At 41.8% G+C, this 20,977-nt stretch overlaps 2 protein-coding genes across 5 annotated transcripts in view; one reads left to right on the top strand and one right to left on the bottom strand.

Moving 5' to 3' along the window:
* Window positions 1-16,475, bottom strand: part of NAA15 (N-alpha-acetyltransferase 15, NatA auxiliary subunit) — a 38,665-nt gene extending 22,190 nt beyond the window's left edge. For all 3 annotated transcript variants that reach the window (XR_009968215.1, XM_062637211.1, XM_062637212.1), the window contains exons 1-4: window positions 16,057-16,475; window positions 2,676-2,760; window positions 1,689-1,793; window positions 817-974 (exon numbers count right to left, since the gene is read on the bottom strand). Coding sequence is in view for 2 of the 3 variants with exons in the window: in XM_062637211.1 (XP_062493195.1) it covers window positions 817-974; window positions 1,689-1,793; window positions 2,676-2,760; window positions 16,057-16,458 (750 nt within the window). In the remaining variant the exon portion in view is untranslated. The remainder of the gene's footprint in view (window positions 1-816; window positions 975-1,688; window positions 1,794-2,675; window positions 2,761-16,056) is intronic.
* A 328-nt stretch (window positions 16,476-16,803) lies between these two features.
* Window positions 16,804-19,494, top strand: NDUFC1 (NADH:ubiquinone oxidoreductase subunit C1). 2 transcript variants are annotated; one of them, XM_062637209.1, is made up of 4 exons: window positions 16,804-16,913; window positions 17,640-17,743; window positions 18,519-18,601; window positions 19,343-19,494. In XM_062637209.1, coding segments are annotated over exons 1-4 (249 nt in total). In that variant the 5' UTR covers window positions 16,804-16,852; the 3' UTR covers window positions 19,344-19,494. The 2 variants fall into 2 exon arrangements, with proteins under 2 accessions (XP_062493193.1, XP_062493194.1); XM_062637210.1 differs by lacking the exon at window positions 19,343-19,494 and having other exon boundaries at window positions 18,519-18,602.
* The last annotated feature ends 1,483 nt before the right edge of the window (window positions 19,495-20,977 follow it).

Genomic DNA, 20,977 nt, shown 5'->3' with positions numbered 1-20,977 from the left:
ACATCAGCTCACAATTCAGGAAGACAGAAAAACAGAGACCTAACTCCAGTAGAAATAGCATTTATAGAGAAGACAATAGAAAGTTTACTTCTTTACAGAAGCATCACAGCCATGACACTACAACCTCGTAATGGCTGGTTAACATGAAAGAACATCTCACATGGCAAATACAAACAACTGAGGCAAGGCAGCAAATAACTTGGTGCTGCAGTAACAGGAAGAAAGAGGGTTCTAAACTAAGTTAACCAAACTGCGTTCAGCTTTACTATAAAATAAGCATTAAACAATACAGTAATCTAAACATTTTGGGTATTAGTAAAGAAGAGGAATATTCAAGAGTTCTGATCCACAGTCTTACAGCTCACAGAAAACATAAGGAAGTATCTGGACCCAAAGGAGCCATCACTAATGTCTAGCATGGGCATGTTTCATGCAGCATCCTTGCTTTGTTATTTTTACCTACTGTCAAAAGCAAATCAGTGGCAACTGGCTTTAATGGGGGGATATACAGTAGTACGTTATTAAAAAACAGAAACTCCTTTGCCTGAGTAACAGTCATCATCTGAATGCATTGGCTTCTACCTGCAGGAATCCTTCCAAGAAAAGACCAGGAATGTCTACAGCTGGATTAAACAGCATTAAAAAGAGCAAACAATTCTGCACTGAGCTGAAAAGACTCATTTAACATGCCACTAAATCTGCATACTTTAGAGAAACTGCCCAGTAGCACATCTGCTTTTACTTTCACAAAGTATTGAGGAGCACATAGTTTTAACAATCTGGATCCAACAGTTTATATGCAGTATGTATACTTACCCTGTAACCTTCAAGATCCCTCATTTGAATCTGTAGCAGAGAAAGATCTCTCAAGATCTGAAGATTGTCTTTGTCCCATTTCAGTGCATTCCTATAGCATTTGATAGCTTCATCGTACTTCTTGTCTGACCTTTGAAGAAGGCCATAGACATGCCAACCTGGAAAACTCTTGTTAAGGATTCTACTGAATTTGAGCAGGGAGAACACAGATCCAACATGCCAGTGACAGAACAGTTGGTAAAAAGCTGTAAGCTTTTTATAAACAGACACTAGTGTTATCACAATCATTACAATTCTTTTCTTTAGCTGTATGAAGAAAACTGCTTGCTACTTGAAGACAAAGAACTGTTTGCCAATAATATGTACAGGGTGCAAATAATATGCTAGAAACTGTACTTTTTGCATGAGGGGGGAGGAAATAAAGCCACAGGATCTCTGAGAAGATTATCAGGCTTACTCAAACACATTTTTGAGTGAGGGCTTACATTAGACAGCTGAAGTGCTTGCACTTCCCGCACTCGAAGTATATGACAAGTCCTTATCAATGTAATGGCAACTGCTAATGTTTTTAAAGCAAATCACATGCTTAAATGCATAGTTCAGCCCACCGTAAGTTTAGACTTGCAGCTTAACGATTAAAAACCCCCAAACAAACTACATAATGCAAGCCAGAATAATATTTCAGCTAGCTGCAAAGCATCTGCCCTTTTGATAGCTTAGACAAAACACTGCGTGTTGGAAGCAAACCTTAAATCCTTAACTTCCCGTCAGAAGCCTAATAGTACTGGTGTTTGTTGCCACTCTATAAATCAAGCAGTTGTAGAAATTAACCCCGTTCCATTCATAAGTGAATGCCGTTTCAAAAAGGATGCAGACATGACTCTTCAAGTCATTCCTTAGGCCTCTACGCACAAGTTCATAAGCTTCCTCCTTCTTCCCTAGACAGTTTAATGTTAGGCCTTTCATCGCCAAAGTTTCTAAAAAAATATATAAATAATTAAATAGGTATAAGTTATTCATTTTCATAGGTTTTAAAGCCTAATACAGCAACTCTAAATATAGCATGAACGCAAATTTAAACTCAGTTATCAGCATCAAGGTTTTGCATTCTTTTTTCTCATGAAAAACTATACTGGCAGTTATCCACTAAAGTGTATCAGACATGACAATAAACTGCATGCACTACTTCCACCAAAAGTTAAGCAGCATTTTATTTCAAGGCACTAAAAACCGTTCTGTAGACATTTTAGAGAGAGATGAGATTTATTTTTTTTTTTACTGTAAAGTAGCATTATAACTACTCAGTATTTATCAGCAACATAGACTTCTACACATCCACCCATGCCAAGCTAGTCAGCAAAGAGAAAAAAAACCACCACATTTCCAGACAGTGAGAAGAAGCTCTTCACTCAGTCTTAAGAGCTGACTGAAAATACAGCAAGGGACAAACACCTTTTCCTTCTTTTTACAATAAGGATATTCCTTCAGAAAAAGTAGCAAACCGCAGACAGTGTTGAACATTCAATCTCTTGCTTCTGTCTTTCACTTCTACATGAGTGACTAACAATTTCCCCTGTAAAGTGACTTAAGCAACACATACTTGTATTAAGAAACTTGCACCATGCTAAAATGAATATTAAACTTGCAGAATAATGACAAAGAATAGTAAAGCTATGAATACTGACTGCTGGCAAGACCAGAGTTCAAAATTACAAACCTTACCAACAGTAAGTACTTACCATGGTGAAGGTTTCTGGACACTCTTTCTGCTTTATGGGCAATAAACACAAAGCTTACAAATTACCACTCTATCTTAAAGTATAGGGAAAAGAGACAGCACATGCCATTTGAAAACTTACCTCCATGTTCTGCAAACTTTGGGTTAGAAAGTATCTGTTTACAGAACTTCAGCCCATTTCTATACTGCTTATGTTCATAACACCTCTGTTGAAGAAGAGCAGAGAACATTTATTAAAAATAGAGCTAACGTACTTCCATACTCCCAACATAAAGCATCAATGCAGTTAGGGCTTTTAGAAAATGTACTGATATTTTAACGGATCCTGCTTAATGACCTTCCTGTGATTATTTTTTTCTGGTGATGGAAAGAATTTCTAGTATATTTTAGTAAGAACACAAGATTAAATATATAACTGAAGACCACATTATTATACAGCAGTTTCTCAGATAAGATACCAGAGGAAGCAGAAGTACCTACAGAGATTCAACTTCCTTTTAACATAAAAGCAAACTTTACGTCATAAGGTATCTTTGTAAGCATTCAACTCACTTTGGCTTAATTATCTTTCACAGAAACACACAACACAACCTCCAACAAGCATACAGGCAGGAAAGAAAATTAAGTCATTGGAATCTGGATTAAACTGTCTCTGAAAGCAACCTCTTACCATCAGTGTGAATACCACATATATTTCACATACACCCAAACTTTTCAAACTGGTATATACTAATGTTATCTTGCCATCCTGGAAATTAAAACATTCTTCTGCAGTTTTTTTAAATCCATCTCCAGCAATTTGCTTGTGTTTGAGTTTCATTTCATTATGCAAGGCAACTGCAATGTAAAATGGCATACAGCATGAATGTTTAAAACCAGTTTTAGGTATTTCACTTCAATTAAACCACTCCCTGTGCTAATCTTTTAAATAGAAGCCAAAGGAGGAAGAAACAATGTTGCAAACAACAATTCATACACTAAATCACTTAAGTAAATGATAGGAATTACTGTAACACCAATGTTCCGACTTGAATGAAAGAGTACAGAAACATGGTGCCTGAGCAGACCCAAATCCTTTAATAACTAGGAAATCATTCGTAACAGGATCTCACTGACTCCAGCTGACCAGTTCTGGGGGCAGGATGGCTGAAAGGAGAGTAAAATTGTTTACAGCCAGCAGTTTTCAAGTCCTCCTAAACAAGTTTTGTTCAGGATTCCCCATTTCCTTGTGCTGCTCCAAATCAACTATGCAAGACCATTCGTAAGCACGTATGGACACCATCTGTCTTCTAAGCACTCCCATAAAAAAAAAAAAAACAAAACCTCAGAGAAGACAGACCCAACAGGTCTTCCCATCAAGCAGAAAGTTCTAAAAATAAAACTTTGAAAAGTTACAAGAATGGTACGGAAATGCTTACAAAGAAAATGGTGTATCTACCTCAACATCCCTGCTTTGCATTGCTTTTGCATCACAGAAAGTGCTGTTTAGTGTCCAGCTTTCTCTTTCAAAACACAGATGGAAACACTACCAATAAATTCAGAGATGTAAAAAGCTGGTATACTCCTAAGCAGATGTATTATTTTCCAGGTAAATACAGCTGAAACATCAAGGCTGAAGACCAAAAGGCATCACAAACTAAGGATCTTTCTCCCCTTACCCTGTTGCCACCCTTTGCAAAAAGGGAATCATGGAGAAAAAGAGGAAGATGCTCAGAGAGAGCCTTCAAAGCAAAATGGACTGAAAGAGGAGTGTATCAACAAAAGAATGACAGAATGGTTTGGACTGGAATGGACCTTCAAAGATCACCTAGTCCAATGTCTCTGCCATGGGCAGAGGCATCTTTCAATACCTCAAGTTGCTCAAAGCCCTGTCCAACCCTGACTTTGAACACTTCCAAAAGACAACTCCCTGTATCACCAAGGACAAGAAAAGTAAGCAGGGCACCCGCCTAGCAAAGGAAGATTAAGGGTTAGGTAAGAGGAAATCATAAGAGGCCTTTTTTTTTTTTCTTTAATTATGCATGCCTGGTTGTTATTATTCACACCTTTCAGTCATTACCTGCCGTCAAGCAGCTGGTTGAGTAATCAGCCACTGGTCAGAGCTGAAAGCAAGCTTACAGGTGACAACACAAGATCAAGCCTCTTGTGTTTGTGTGTGTGTGTGTGTGTGTGTGTGTGTGTAAACTGAAATCACCAGTCACAGAGGTTACCACACAGGCCTCCTCCCTTAAAGTAAAAGGGCCATTTGCTCCCACCTAGGTAGTTGTGGAAGCAGCAAAACCTGCTACAAAAGTTGTGCAGCCACAAGAACTTAAGAACACATCTCCAGTGTAACTAAGCCACTGTCACAAGCAGAAGGGGTACTTTGGGGTTTTGCAATTTGCTTTTAAGTACAGCTTCTCAGATGCTGGCTATGAACATGAAATCTTATCTTTAAACAGTTCCATTTTACATACTCTAACAACCAGTCTTTCACCTTGAAGTTTTAAGGAAAGTCAACCACGATGGTATACATGCTAGAGACAGGAAACATTTGCACATAAATTTTTCCCAGTGTAATCAGAACTTATGATGCAGGGTACTTTATAACAGAGTAAATTCACTGAGAATTACAACAAATCCTCCCTTTAGGCTGCAGGAAGGAAAAATTTACCAGTTTATATCCATTTACATCTATTGAAAGGTTCTCATCAGCCCAGAGAACACTGGACAGGACCAATACACTATCAAGAACTGATCACGTACTTTTATAATCTGAAGTACCACATGAAGAACTGTTTTTTTTTTTCCCCAGTAAAGCATCATAGATCTCAATTTTCAGTTGTTTCTAGATCAAGACAAGTTGAAGTAACTTCCTATATACAATTTCTCCAACCTTTCAAATTAATACTTTGAGCCTATTTCATTCTGTTAATGGAAACACTTCAAATTTTATCACTTTATGAGTTTCCTTATTCTGTGTATGCATTCCATACACACGTTGTGTGTTCTGGCAGTGGAAGAAAGGAAACAAATGAAATCAAGGTCATGTTTCATCCTTCCTCAGATAAGAGGTGACTGTTTCATCAAAGTCAGTCCAACAGCATCACTGAGATTCCACTACTTGAAGCCATACATATACTTACGTACTTCTTAAATTATGGACTAACAAGCTTAAATAAAGGTGTCAATGAGAAAGAAAGCAGTCACAAATACAGCATATGCCACCATGGCTGGTACAAACCTTGGTGATTCTGGGGCTTCAAGGAACAGAAATATGAAAGAAAAGTCTTTTAAGAAAAAGGAGACAGCAAATATTCCAAAGGGGAAAGGAAGAATAGAAAGACTAACACAAGGAAAGATGAGTATGAGTAAGACATAGCCCGGGAAAGAAAAGAAAATCCTAAGGGACTCAGTAGTTTCTTAGCAAGAGGAGAAAAAAGGTTAGCAATAAAAGAAAAAAAAAAATAAAATAAAATCAGAGAAGCAGGAATGCTGACATCTCAAGTATTCTTGGCATATAAAGATGCAGGCTTGCTGGAAGAAGAAGTGGTTTTCATCTGGGTAGGTTTTTCCCTCCCAGATGAACAGCTTGTAGTAGTCACTCCCAGGCCTCCAACCTTTACTTTGGGATAGCTGTTCTGCAGAAGTAACATATTTCTCTGTCTCAGATTATTATAAGAGTTCCCTCCTCTAAGCTAAACTCCTGCATATATACATTTCCAGTTGGAGCCTGCTTGTGAAGCTTGACAGACAAGTGCTCCAGCTATGGCTTGTGACACCACACAATGAGAAAACATGAAAGCTAGACTTCTAAAAAGTAAGGTTAAAGTTAAGGCTAATGCTTTAAAAGAAAAGAATCTGACTGTCAATCAGCCTTGAATCTCTACTATGCATCTGCTGCCCTTCAAAGCTTCTCCCTTTAATAAGTTACCAGATCTTTTAAGATATCAAACAAGCTTTTCTATACATGCTGTGGCCAGAACTACAGCCTACTCCAAACACATCAAGATTCTTCATATACCTTTTAACCCATTTTCCGTATTTATGGCAAGGAAATGGCACCTGCTTTAATACAATTCTACAAAGAATTAATAAGATGAGGCAGACAGAGTATGACTTCTTCAAAATCATGCAAGAGCGCAGCAGGTAGAAGAGAATTTGCATTTGCACTGCTCCCCACCCCCAAGTATTTATTCAATGGATCAGAATGCATGGCAATTACTAGACAGAGACTGACAGTCTCTGAAATTATAAGGAACAGAGCTAGCCCATATTCTCAAGAATCCCAAGTCTGAGGTGGAAGGAGAGCTCATGCTATGGTGTCTGCATCCCTAAACTGTTTTTCAGCATCTGTGCAGAATCAGTCTTTGGCCAGCAGATGTCTTACAGATGCTTCAGCATGTCAAATGTGAATGCTCTGCATCTCTTCTTTGATGTCTGCCATAAGGTGGAAAGACTTCACTATTTACAGCTTACCTACATGTAGACATCTAAATGCTGGATGGAGTTTGGTCCACCCTTGTTCCAGTTTTGAATCTTCCCTCTCTAGTGCATCTACTTTCTAAACCTCATCAGCAAACCTACAGCTAGTGATTAAGACTGACTTGGATTCTTAAGCAACTACCCATATGGTAGTTACTTTAGAAGGGTCATGTTATTGATTACAGTTGAACTCCTAAGGGCTACTGACAACAGCAGAGAGATGACTTCCATGCAGACTTAATTCAGCATTGTTCTTTTTATCTGTTGTATATACAAACACATTTTCTTAGAAATTTTACAGCTGTAGGTTTGAAATGTACTGAACTAGGTTTTCAAATTGTTTGCTACCTGTAAAAAGCAGCACATTCTACCTTCAGCATATTCCCTCCCTCTCAAAATAGACACTTTAATGGTCAATTACATGTGTTTCCAACTAAAAAGCAAGGATAATAAAGTGCAGCATTTTAATATGCAGGTTAAGTATCCCAGCATCAAATACACAGCACATGGCAGACCAGATTCTGCCATTACATATGACATATTTTGCACATATTCACAGATGTGCAAATCCTCTTTATCAAAAAGCAGTCTTTGTGTTCTACAAGTATTTAATAACTAGGCAATTTAATAGCCAATTAAACTCGCTCTTTCTAAGACATTTTGTAATGACTACACCACAGATTAAACTGTCCTGTAGGTTCAGTAACATCAATGATTAACAACAGCTCAGCATATGTCAGTATAATGCCAGGATTTACCATGGGTCTCATTTAGAAGCTTCATAGCTCAGTAAATTTACACTGGCATGACTCAATCTAAGCAAAGAATCACCTAGATCACAATACAGAAAGTGGAAAGCAGCCTTTCTAGCAGGGGCACTTGAGAAGATCCAACCCAGCTGATTCAAGAGCATTTTAAAACCACTTTACACTAGTTAAAAACAAAAAGAATCCATCCAGGCTGGATTTTGCAGCTGATTAAACAGGTGAGAAGCAGACCAGAAAGTATCTCATGGTGAAGTTGAAGATAGTCATAACATAAAAAAGCTGTCTTCTGTCCTCTCACCTGGAAACATGAAAAACTAGAGGATTTTCCTCAAGAATAAATATCAAAGCAAAGAAGGTATGTACCGTTTAACTCCTCAAACTCACAAATGGGAGCACACTGGGGTGTTATTATTTGCTTTCTTTTTATTCTTACTTGGACCAGCACAGCTGGTTCTAAGAAGCAGTGGGATGAGAGTAAAAAGGATAGCAGACCCAGGCATGTGGGATAGGACCACATTCCCAAACATTCTGCTCTTTGAACTAGAATTGTAAGAAAGCAATAGCATGCAATTTCCATTAAAAAGAATTTTGCAAAAAAAGTCATGAAGAACTTTACATCATCTAAGATTATGTATTTTCCAAGGTCACATTTTTAACTCAAACTTAAGGCCAATTTTTTAAACCCCCATAATCTGCAAATTAACTGAATTAAAATGAATGCAAACTCAAGTACTTAAACATAAAAAAAAACCCACCAAACAACAGCAAAACAAAGCAACCAACCCAAAACCACCACAAACAACCCCACAGGAAACCACTTTGAACTGATGGTAACTCCATTAAAGCAAGCACCCTAATCCAGCCAATGATGGACTAGCCAAAGAATGTCATTTTCTTTACTGAATGAGTACCAAAATTGGATTCAGCCCCAAGAGACAACAGAGATGAAAACCTAAGTTCTCATTGTTAGTCTACTGTACTCAGCCTCTCTTCCTCAGGAGATCACATAGCCTGTGTCATCATAAGAGGCAATATTGCAGACTATTCCCTATCATATACAAGAGTTAACGAACAGGTCAACTGATCTACACTTGAGCAAAGGCAAGTGGTTTTTTACTTCCATCTGGAAGTCCTCAGGAGAAAGTCCAGTGCAGACCGTGCTGTTCTGCCAGAACAATTCAGGGATTCGCACCCTGTTATTCTCTTCCCTGAGGGTTTGTGAGGCTTGAGCAGAATCCAGCTGGAGAAATCCTTTCAGATATAGCATGTGCTCTTGAAGGGACTCCGCAGTTTCTCCCAGTAGCAACCATGAATACGTACACTTGCAGCATCACATAGCAATGTTGGCAATGACAATGTGGTAAGACCTTCAGCAGCAGGAAGTGTTAGCATACTTGGCCCTAGCTTTTGCTAAGGTGTGCACTTACAATGCATGACATGCATGTCTGCCATTCAGATGCTATCTATTTCTTCCAGCACAGTTCAGATGTAGCACTCAGAAGATAGTAAGTCCAGGCGCTGTGTGGCTCAAAGCTGTTTTCCAGTACAGTTAGTCTCCCCCTACAGCTAGATCAGCTCAAGTCACTAAGGTGCACTAATTCAAGCTAAACGTAGTAAAGAAGATTCTGAAAGCTCGAAGCATTAGGAGCAACTACTCACCATGAATTAATGGGTCTTTTGAGCACTAACCATATCAAACAGCTCAAGAGCTCCAGGCAAAAGCTTCCACCACACTGACTTTGGTTTCATGACAAATATGAGACATATGAACATGACAACTGAAAAATAAAACCCACACAAACTTTACAGATACATTAATGCTGAAAAACTCTGGGGCAAACTTGCATATTTCCTGTCAAATCGAAAACAATCATCCTCTTCCATTGTTCTGCAGTGTTAACGAATGGAACTGTTCTGTGTAAGAAACAGCTTCAGCAGTTGACTAATTTAAGGAACTAAGAAATCCTCCTCTAGCACTGACCAATACCTTTGTAACTAGCACTACCTGGCAGAATACAACCAGAGGAAGAGAACAAGTTCAAACCAAAATTAGTTAGGAAGAAGGTAAGAAATATGTGTACATTTTCATTTAATATTAAGGCAGAGAAAAAAAAAATCTGTATTATGTATATGCTTCTGAATTGGCCTCATTCCAATACTGGACAAAATCCCTCTGGAAACAACTGCTGATGAATAGCTACAGCTCTTCTAGAAGTAAAACCAGAAATCTGCACACACCAGAGCAAGACTCTTGCAGAAAAAATCCATTATTCAACATTAGTTCAGTTGGCCAGTACTTGCTTACTTTAACCTCTCCTTGGGGAGAATTACTGTGAATTTGCCCATGTTAACTAAGATCACTGTCCCTTGGCCTGCTCAGGTTTCACCTGTGAATTTAGTATGAAACTAACTGCACCTCCTAATGACCATCTGAAAAAACTTAATTCAAATTCCAAGATATGATGGAGTCTTCCAAGAAGACTCCACACAATAGGTTCTTTGGGACTTACACAGATACTTTCACTCAGCTGTAACTCACAATACAGCCCAAGACACATGATGAGGATACTGGCACTTTCTACTTTTGTAGTAGTCTTTACCCTTAACTCTGAGGTGTGCAAAATGTTGTCCTGTAGCACTGACTGACTGCAAAACAGTTAAACATGGCTAGTAAGATCGGTTGTTCTTCAGCATTACAAGGTTTGCTAACTGTATCACAGTGTGGTATCACAGAAGCAAACATGAATCCTTGTGGCAAGTCTCAATGATTTCAGTTTTAAGAGTGGCAAGGAGTAATTGCTCATTTTCTCTAAATCCCCTATCAGCAAAATCGTAAGAGATGCAACTCCTTATCACCACTCTTGCTGCACTGATGCAGTGCAGCTGTGGACAGGAGATTTAAACTTGAGATGCCCGCAAAGTGCAATCAGCAAAAAACTCATTAAGAAAACCTTTGAAGAACAGGAATGAACACAACTTGATCAAATTCTAACCAATATAAAGGGTGGTACCATGTAAGCCAGATTTAAACTACTGCTCCAAATAAGATCAGTTTCAGATTACTACAAAAACCACTTTAGGTTCAGCTAAGAGTATCTGTAGGCATAACAACTTAACAGAATGGGTATGATCTCACAACTGTGAAGAAATTATGTCTTTCTATTAACAAGTCTTTTATTCTTGTAACTGAAACAAATAAGGAACAAAATTACACTGCTCCTCAAAAATTTATAGCAGGGAATCCTGTTTCTACAATTTCTGACAGCCCCAATGTCAACAAATGGTCTGATTTGGTGAACAGGCTTTAGTAACAGCAGCATTGCTCAAGTGATTCCTTAATGACATCCTAGTCTCAAACAGTAATTAATTTCTTTAGCAAGTTTGAGAAATATTTCTGAAAAACAAGTAGCAGGTCTGTTCTTTACCTCCATTCCAACGTTTGAAGCAAGACACAATTTCTCCTATTACCTTTGGCAAAGTCAATATTAAGTGATTGGCATCAAAACAGCCAAGATATAGGAAAAACCTTGTTAGCAATTCCATGTTTCAGATGAGACAGTATGTGGTGAAACTCCAGGGGTGAGCATACTTGGTTACTGTATAGTAATGCAAATGCAGGAGTGACTGCATACAAAATGTGCTACTTTACTTGGTTACTGATAAAAGTGGAATTCTGGAAATTGGTCTTTAATCTTGAATCAAGATTACTTAAATTGAGATTTCCAAGACTGCCACCTCAGCAACCTTAAAGTCAGCACATGAACTTCTCTGAGACAGAACATTACTTTTAATGGACTGGTGCTGGGCAAAGTATTAGCGAAGAAGAAGAAGCACAGGTCTGTCTAGTTTGAAAGTGGAGGGACAGGGAGCAGGCTCTGGAATGAAGAAACAGGAAGATGTCCCAGCAGGAGGGACTTGGCATATTTACAGCAGAGACACTGAAGAGATGCTGTTCAACAGGCTTTTTTGTTGTTAGGAAGGTCCTGTACCTTTTAGTGGAACACTTGTCAAAGCCAGCATGGAAAGGAAGAAGACAACCAGCTCAAATACCCTCAAGTACTGCAGTGTTACTGTAGAAATGGCCAAATAAAAGCGAAATTCAAACATGCACACACACCCCCACCCCACCCCCCACAACAGAAACCTTGGTTATTGTAATGCCCGACTGGAAGAGAGAGGTTCTGGCCACACCTAATCAAGCCTGCTTAGCACATAAGGTAACTGAGATAGAGATAAAAAAATGTATGGCTCTACAGATATCATGAAGACCACAGATAATCACCACTCTTGAATAAACTGAGGAACTCTGATCTGCATACAGCATAATATACACAAGCCCAGAACAGCATGGCACCTTACATCTCCAGTACGCTACTTCTACAGTATGTATTTGAGTTATAAATCAGTAAAACTATTTAAACAAAGCCTGAACACATTTAGTTCTTACTTGTCTGTTTGCATCATAAAACACAAGTGTTTCACTTAAATATTTGGGCATTTTTCTCCCTGCTCAAATCATATTCAACTAGAGGACAGCTATAGTAAGAAGTATTTGCACCATCTTACTCTGCCAGAACTTCATGACTCCAACAACTTTCTCCTCTGCTGCTTTAAGGAACTGAAAATCTCTTCCACATAATACATGGCAACTCTAAAAGCTTTGTATTTAGTATTTCTTCAATGCATTTTTAATATATTTAACTTCCATGTCCAAACAAAAGTTAACTGAATATTGCCTTTGGGATATGTGAAATAAAACTGAACATATCTGATGAACTGTACCCAACCAGATACAGTGGACAAATAACTTCACAAAATGCCAGGAACACTCATCAGTTATGTTTAATAAAAGAAAAATAGAAAATTAAAATAAAATAAATCAGCCAACCCTGCTTCCTACAACTAGCTCCATACTTGCTGGCAAGAAGAGCAAAAAATGGAGTAAACTGCTTCTTCCTTTACTTCAGAGTTCATCCAGCCTCCTGGGCACCAAAAGTCAATTTCCCTACTCCTTAGACTCCTCTGTTTGCTAGTCTACCCTTTCCTCTGCCTCCACCTGAACTCTTGAGCTATCTCTGGACTGCCTGGAGAGTATGTGTGTCCAAAAGAATGATACAGGCTCAATTAATTTTAAATATTCAAATGGATCAAAAACAAGAAGGGGAAAAATGTAGAGATCCACTTTTCTTCTAGCACCTTTGAGCAGAACAGGACTATCTACCTGAAGAACAAACAGTTAAAACTATAAAACCAATATTAGCTAGAAACTTTCTTTTTAATGGAAGTGCGAGTTTAAGCAGAACAGTGAGTGATCAATAACCCTGTGGGTGTCTTTTTTTTAATCCAAATTAATCAGGCAGATCCCTTTCCCTCTGTACTACAGGAACACTGCAAAATGCTTTCCAAATGGAAAAATGTTTCTGTAAGAACTTCCACATACCTGTGAAGTGACTAGGTTAGTCTAGTTAGTGTTGCAACACACAAAGGCAAAGTGCACACGTTTCTGAACTCAGAATTTGTTAGTTAAGTGGAAATGCTGGCTTGCAAGCACAACCTTATGCAAAAGAAATTTACTCATCTTGTAAGATGTTTACTACAAAACAAACAAACAAAAAAAAACCAAACTCTGAAGGCTGATTAATCCCTTTCACTATGGAAAGCTGGGCAGCTTGGTGTAGACCTTAACATTTGACTGTGCTACAGGTATACTTCTTAAAAATAGCGAAGAAATGAGGCCTCAGGAACTTAAAACACACACAATCAGCTTGTTTTTTCCATTTTATGCTTCACTTACACAAACAAAAGGCTACTTAATTCCTGTGTTTACTACTACCTACATGAAAATCTAAATGTGAATGGCTTTATATTTCTGTTAACAGTCTATGTAGCAGTAATTATCTGTTTGAAGGGTAATGCATCCTTTCAGCAGCACTTGGCCAGCTTACCAAAGCATATACTGGTTAAAAAAAGTAAATCACACTCAAGCCTGCTCAAACAGAATGACTCCAGGGTCTGACAAAGCCAGGAGACAGCATGGGTTGACCCAGGGCGAGATAATCAGACTCCCCTGTTAGCTGGTCCAGGGCTCAGAGGTCCTACCAGGGAGCCAGCTGCCCAGCAAGACTCAAGCTCCTGTTGCTGCTGTTGCTGTTGTTCAGCTACCAGTGGGTCAGAGGAAGAGGCAGCAGACGATATGGCATAATGACGGGTTACAGTCTCCTGAAAAGAAGGAGTAGACAGAGGAGAGACTGTAGGAAGAGAAAGGTGGAGTGAAGGCACAGGAGTATGGCAACAATGTTTCTCTGGACTTGCACTGATAAATGGGACTTCCTAAAAGATGTCTCAAGTCAAACAGGTAATCAAAACTTCATAAAGTAGGGTCATTATCCACGACAAGGCAGACAAGTAGTTTATTACACAAATTTTCAGTGTGATGAAAACCAGCTTCAAGCTTTTCCTATTCACCACGTGTTACAAAGGTGCCTGATCACAAGGCAGTCTTAATACTAGGCTACATGTCACAGGCTCATCCCTGCAAGATACAGGAAAAAAAAACGCAAAATGCCAGAATAAAGTTTAGCCTACCCAGTACCTGAAGCTTCTGTGTTTTTGTTAAAGATTTTCAGCTTAAAAAAAAAAAGAAAGCCAGCATTAAAATAGCTTTAGTCTACAGAAATCAGCCTGGAGTGCACCTTTCTCTTTTCTGACCTGAAATAAATTGAGAAGCTTCATTCAACTCGCATGTGCTGAGCCAGCATTTTCTCCAAACAAACTCCAACTCTTCCTCTTCCCTTTTTCCTGCTCTCCACACAAATAATCAGACAGACGTGCACCAAGCTCATTAAGAAACCCCAAACCAAACCCCAGACCAGTCAGTTTTAAACACAGGCAGGCTCCTTGATTCAGTTAGACTTGTAACCACATAAGCCATCCTCACTACAAAGATGGGTGAGTGAGCAACAAGGCTATTACTTCTCCAGCTCATAACACATCAAAAATTACACTTAGTACAAAGCCATATCAACTGCCAAGCAGGACTGGATCTTGCAAAGTAGTAATAAGCTTTACAGTTCATTGCACCTACTTTTTAACCCTAATTGAAGCCGCATGTCTTGTGATGAGATGCTTGTACCTAAGGATTTCTAGTTTTACAGATTTATTTTATTTTCACAAAAAGATTTTGAAATGAAGAAGCAACAGAAGATTACAGACATCCCCCCAAAAAAGTTTACAGAGCTTTAAGAGTGCTGCTACTCCGAGAAGACTAAAGTACTCATGTTACTTCTGATCTCTGGAAGGATCCAAAAGAGTAGCCTAAGCCTCTCTGAAAGAAAACGTGAGATTTTTAGATAAAACTGATTCTTTTTCTGAGAGAAAACAATGCAGTGCTTGACCCAGATAACAGAATCTTATAGATAAATCCACTGAAGTTACTCACATAACTGTCATTTTCAACTCACCCCAAGCTCTCAGAAACACAAGGTCCATGCAACACTGCATCAAAACTGAAACAAGTTCCTTAAGATCTAACTCAACTGTGCATGCTTTGGTGGTGTTTGGACTGTACACTATCTTAATCTCATCTAAAACCGCGATTTATTGCCTAATTTCCACTGCAGCTTCTTTCATCCGTATGCTGGTTGCCGCCCAGAAAAAAACAAATGACAAACTTCTAATAGGAGTTAGCTATAAACTAGACTTCAGAAAGACTTCAGAATCTCCATCCTTCTCCACTTCCTCCTTTGAAAGCCATCTTCCCCACTGACCAACAAAACAGGTTACTGTCTACGGAAAGAAAAAATGAATTGCAAAAACAACGAAGAAAGAATCGCCGGGGAAAAGGGCTCGGCCGAGCGTCCGTAAACAGCGAGCGCCTGAATGAAGCACCCGCGAGGGCGGTTTTACCTCCCCGCGGACACCGCTGGGGCCCGGGGCAGGCCCTCGGGTTAAGCCCCGCGGCTCTGCGCGGCTACGAGCACAGGCTCGAGGGGGCGAGCGGCGAGGCCCGGCCACCCCCACCGCTCCTCGGACCCCGCGGGGGCCGCGCCCGGGCGGGACGTGCCGCGGGTGACAGGCGCCCCTCGGCCCAGCCTGCCCCGGCAGGAAGAAGCTATTGGCCTGGGCGCCGCCAGCGCTGGGGCGGCGGCACCGGGGCTCCGCTCCCCACCAGCCCAGGAGAAAGAGCCGGGGCAGGGGCCGCCACCGCTTCCCCTCCATCAGTCCCACGGGGCCCGCCGTGGCCGAGCGCGGGCCTCCCGCCCCACCACTCACCAGGATGCGCTTGAAGAGCGCGTTCTCCTTGGGCGGCAAGCTCACCGACGGCATTCTCCCCGCCGCTGGCTCGGGCGCCGCCGAAGGGCTCCGGGGAGGGGGGGTGGGCGACCGGGCTGCGTCCCGTCCCCGCTGCTCGCTCGCCGCTGCCGGGAGCCTCCCCGCCGAAGTCTGTCTGCTACTACCGCCGCCTCCCCACCCCCCCGCCCTCCCTCCCACAAACCACGGCGCTCTCGCCGGCCGCGGGCCCGGCCTCTCCCGGCCGCCGTCTGCGCGCCGGGCTGCCCCGCGCCGAGCCCCGGGCGGCGGCTCACGTGGTAACTGAACAGGCCGGAGAGAGGCGCCGCCAAAATGGCCACCGCCGAGGGCTTCCCCAGCCGGGTCACGGCAGACCACGCGCATGCGCCGCGACCCCGCGCCGCCGCAGGGCCCGCCCTCGCCCCCGCCAGGTGGGACAGGATGGGACGGGCGGTGACGGGCGTACCCCGGCCCGCCCGCTGAGTCAGTGCCTGCCCGCCGCGCGGCGCTGGTACTTGAAGCCGTCACCGGTTAGCCCCGAGGGGGTCTCGCACGGGGCCGGGCTGGCGGAGCCGGTTTCCCGCGCGGAGCTGACGGGCAGCGTATCCTCGCTGCCGTCAGCAAGTGCGGTTACGGGTGGGGGAAGAGGGCGGGATTGCGCAGCGGGCCTCGTGTGGAAAAGCGCGTCCGCCCGCCGCGCCCGGGAGAGAGGCGAGGCGAGGCGAGGCGAGGAGAGGAAGGGCAGTCCCTCCTCCGTGGGTGGAGCCGAGCCGACAAGATGGCGGTGGCACTGAGAGCGGAGAGGGCTTTGAGGTTGGCGGCCAGAACGCCAACTCTCGGTGAGCCGCCCTAGGGCACAAGCGGGGGTATTGTCGCGACTCGGAGTAGTGGGGAACCCGCTTTGGTTTAGGCGGATAGGAGCTTGTTCTGTGTTCCGGGAGCGTGGTGCGTGAGGGGATTGCACCGGTGCTCCGCGGCCTGCCCGCTGACCCGGGTGCTGTGGGAGCTTGGTTGCCTGCGGGGTGCCAGCGGCGTGCCCGTTAGCTGGAGCGCTTTTCGCTTTGTACCTGGAGTTACAACAAGCTGCTGTGTCAGTTTTCCTCTCTGTATTTTTATCTAAACCAACTAGTCGTATATAGGTTTTTTTTTTTTTCCAATGTGGAGCTGGAGCTGGTTATGGCCAGGGGTGACCCGCTCTTCGCTGTGGCTGTGGTGCTGGCGGTGCCCTCGGGGAGTGCGGGGAGCGTGGGGTGGGCAGTCACGGAAGCTTTGGGGTCAGTAAGAGGTGACCCAGCAAAAGAGTGGGGTAGGAAAGGGAGGAAGGCACTGCTCTGAACTGTTAGTAGAGCCTCATCTCTTCATAGTTCAGGGAGTACATGCTGCAGTTTATCCACACATGGGTGAGTTGTAATGCTGTTATGGTGACCAACTTTATGTAATAATTGTATTTATTTCAGCTTTTTGTAGTCTGTGTTTTTTTTCCCTGATTGCTTGAATGTCAGCAATTGACTTGGTAGTCTAAGACTGAGAAATGCTAATGTGTTTGTAATCTTCTGCCATTTTAGCTTTTTTTCGTTCCGCATTTGTTGCAAGAAAACGTAATTATAACCAACCAAACTGGCTTGGAGTTGGCTTGGCTTTTGGCACCAGTGCTGCCTTGTGGGCTTATGTAAGTGGTTTTGTTTGGTTTTATTGAACTTTATGTGGGTTTGAACTATTCCCAAACCGTACTGATCTGAAGGTAATGACTGCAACCTAGTCAGCTGATTGGGGTAATGGGTGTTTATAGCAGGTGTCAAGATTGAAGCATTATTAATTATGTTTTCCCAAACTATGTTGTGCTTTTCTTTATGAAAGTGAACAGGTTATTAAGCTTTTCTCTGTTACAAACTTAAAACATCTGAAGCAGAAGAATTTATTCCTCAGGTCTATTGGTTTAAGGCTTTAACATTATTTTCCCCAATGGATCTTAAAGAAAAACAAGGGAGGAAAAAAACCTAGGGGTGTGCCTAAATGAAGTTGTGTTTCTGAGCAAAATGTAGATGTAAGATGTTCCCGGTTTCAGAGAACTCATAGGCTCGATGTTGATAAAGCAAGCAGGGCATGGTAGGTTTTGTGAAGAAATGTTCAGGATAAGCAGCACTCCCATGTTGACCACCCTTTTCAGGGCGCGTGTGGGGTCCCTTTGGGTTTTTTTCCCATTTTTGTGGTGGTGGTGGTGGTGGATTGATTGACAATAGGAACCTTCCCCCTACTTTCAGTTGGCCAGCAGAAAATGTTTGGGAAAGCTGCAGAAAAAAATGCCTTGTTGGATAGTTTACAGATCATTTATTCTGTATTGTTCTAGTTACATATTGGTTTGTATTTTGATAATAGCAGTTTTATGTGCTGTAGAAATATTTTTCTGTTGTCCCAGATGTTTATCATATACTGCTGTTTTATAGCTTTTCAAGCAACATAATGATGATGTAATGGAATATGAAAGAAGAAAACGAGAGGGACAACATAAGTGTACAGATTGCTCCTAGTAAGTGTATAGCTACAGATGCTTTTGACTTAGCTGAATGTAAATTATGCAGACCTTTGACTTGGGTTTGCAATCAGAAACTGGACTGGCTTGTCTTCCTCCCTTATTTTCCTTAATATTTTGCATCTTGGCTATTGCTATTCATCTAACTCATTCCCAGTTTTGAAGTGATAAGGTGACTGATCCATATTTTCATATATCCATTTGTGTGCATATTCACTGCCAGCTGTCTTGGACATGCAGGCTTTGGAAAAATAACATATCTCTTACAGTGTCTATAATAAAGTTAGGTTGCAAGGAGAATACCTTACAAGTGCTTTAGTGGCAAGGTGATCAAGTGCACTAAGAATACCTTATCTTTGTCTCCTTTGTTATTTTAACAGGTCTACAGTGGGAAACATTTTTCTGTTTCACTTCTATATTGTGCATAAGAATGATATAAAGTCAAGGCTGCAGACTTGTGCTACAGTGCAAGTTGTGTGTGGTCACTGCCCTTTTGATATAAAAAAGTTGTATTTCTGCCAGCTAAAATGTCTGTTGGGGATTGTGGCCTCAGGGCAATTAATATGCCACAATGGGATTGCTAATAGTAAGTATAGGAAAACTTGTAGTGGTGTGGTTATTTTTCCCATAATCATTCCTCTCCAGCTAAAAATGCAGTATGCTGTGAGGTGTTTCTGACAATATCCATTGTGTCTATTTTTCTTCTTGTTAAGATTTTTTTCCCTCCCTCTTTCTTAGGTTGACAGTATGATCAGCAAGAAGCAACATGCTCACCACTTGTCCTGCAAATAAGTGCAAGCAGCAGAAGTACAAAGTGTCTAAATACTTACATGTTCATACATTTCATGTGCAGAATTATGAAATAAATTATGAAGTATGAAAGAAAATTATGAAGACTTTTCTTGCCATTTATATGTCATTCTGCTGGTCTTGAAATGGTTTTATGTGGCATTTATCTTCCATAGTTTATCATTGTTCTTTTCAAAACTCTTTGGAAGGTATTCTGCAACATTAGACATTGGCTCAGAAGGAAGCTCAGCAAGTATTCAAGAAGCTAAGTATACCCTTGTCCTGCAGCATTTTCATTGCTAAATTTATAAAGTAAGAGATAAGCAAATACAAGAATGGCATTTATGGGAAACCTGATAAAATGATCTGTAGAAAAGCCAAAATGTGCATTTGTTACTTTGTCCATCAGAGAAGCAGCTTTCAACTCAAATCTTGACCAGGTAGGCTTTCAAAGCTTGACCTAGTGACTTACAGATGCCATAACCAACATTATACATCTGTTTGCAAGCTTGGTCTGGTTCCTTGAGTGCTGCTGCTTTTCAGTCCTTTGTTGTCTGAATTGATTTTAATTATTTTTAATTCTCTTCCCCTAGAGCAGAGATGAAGCTGTGTCAGAGAACAAAAATTGGAGGTGCCCAGCCTTTGAATTCTATGTATCTTCATCCTTTTTAGGAAGTTTGCTTTGTTTTTGCGACTGCTTGCAAAGCTGAAATGTATTTTCAGAAAGTGAGGACAAAAGTGCAGTCTTGAATCTCGGAGGCTGTTTATTTGACTCCTCAGTCTGTCCCTTCCTCAGGGGCTGTTACACACATTCTCTTGGGCACAGCAGCTTTTCTGTCTTGCTGCTTTCAGGCTTATTGCAGATGGAGCTGTATCCTTCTAGTCTCCAAAGACCTGCTCCTTGGAGATGTGGTAGTCGGAAGTTAAGAGGGTGCTGTTCTGTGCAGTGCCTTATCCAGGGTTCATGCCCTGTGTGGCAGAGGAGAGGCTGGTGTTTCCTGCTCTTTCTGGAGTTGCTCATGGCCTGAAAGGTGCTCAGAGCCTCTGTGGTGAGACTACAGAGCTGCTGTCGGTTTCCAGTGTGAGTGCTGCCTTCTGAATGCTTGAGCTGTCTCTTCATGCATCAAGGTCAGTCAAGGACAAAGGACAAAAAAGGGGATAATGACAAGCGGCAGGATATGGCATCAGGAAATCATTGAGGGACCATCAAAGTAGTTTGTAGAGGAGAAATGCGTAACGGCACAGCCGTTTAACGATGTGGGGAGGGAGAGGACAGCTGGGTGGCTCTGACCTAGAGGCACCCGTGATTGTAACAGCTGACGTGACTTGTAGCGGGATTTACTTCTGCAAGCATTTTTCTAGTGACCTTGAGCCCCTCTGTACTGGCACCCTGTCCCCGAATGCCTTTTAGCGTCGGTTTAGCTTGAGTTCTTCAGAAATTGTTGGTGGAAGACCGCTCGTGGAGAGCCTTCTATTCTAGTTAAAGCACCAGCCTCGCTCCTCACAACCTCCCCCCCTTTCACCTTTCCGCACGCTCTGGGCCTGTGCAGCTCTCGGTGATTCTCGCTGTCGCAGCCCGCTGGC

This window comes from Pezoporus occidentalis, unplaced genomic scaffold (genome assembly GCF_034315485.1).
Source record: "Pezoporus occidentalis ecotype Australia unplaced genomic scaffold, CSIRO_AGI_Poc_V1 ctg51, whole genome shotgun sequence".
NCBI lineage: Eukaryota > Metazoa > Chordata > Aves > Psittaciformes > Psittacidae > Pezoporus > Pezoporus occidentalis.
Note: the sequence above shows the minus strand (reverse complement) of the source record. Positions and strands in the feature narration are given on the sequence as shown.

Bases quoted from the DNA above. Each gene is read 5' to 3' on its own strand.
- NDUFC1 (XM_062637209.1), top strand. From the start codon at position 16,853: ATGGCGGTGGCACTGAGAGCGGAGAGGGCTTTGAGGTTGGCGGCCAGA. The intron at 16,914-17,639 runs GTGAGCCGCCCT...CTGCCATTTTAG, and splicing joins GGCCAGAACGCCAACTCTCG to CTTTTTTTCGTTCCGCATTT. The intron at 17,744-18,518 runs GTAAGTGGTTTT...GCTGTTTTATAG, and splicing joins GTGCTGCCTTGTGGGCTTAT to CTTTTCAAGCAACATAATGA.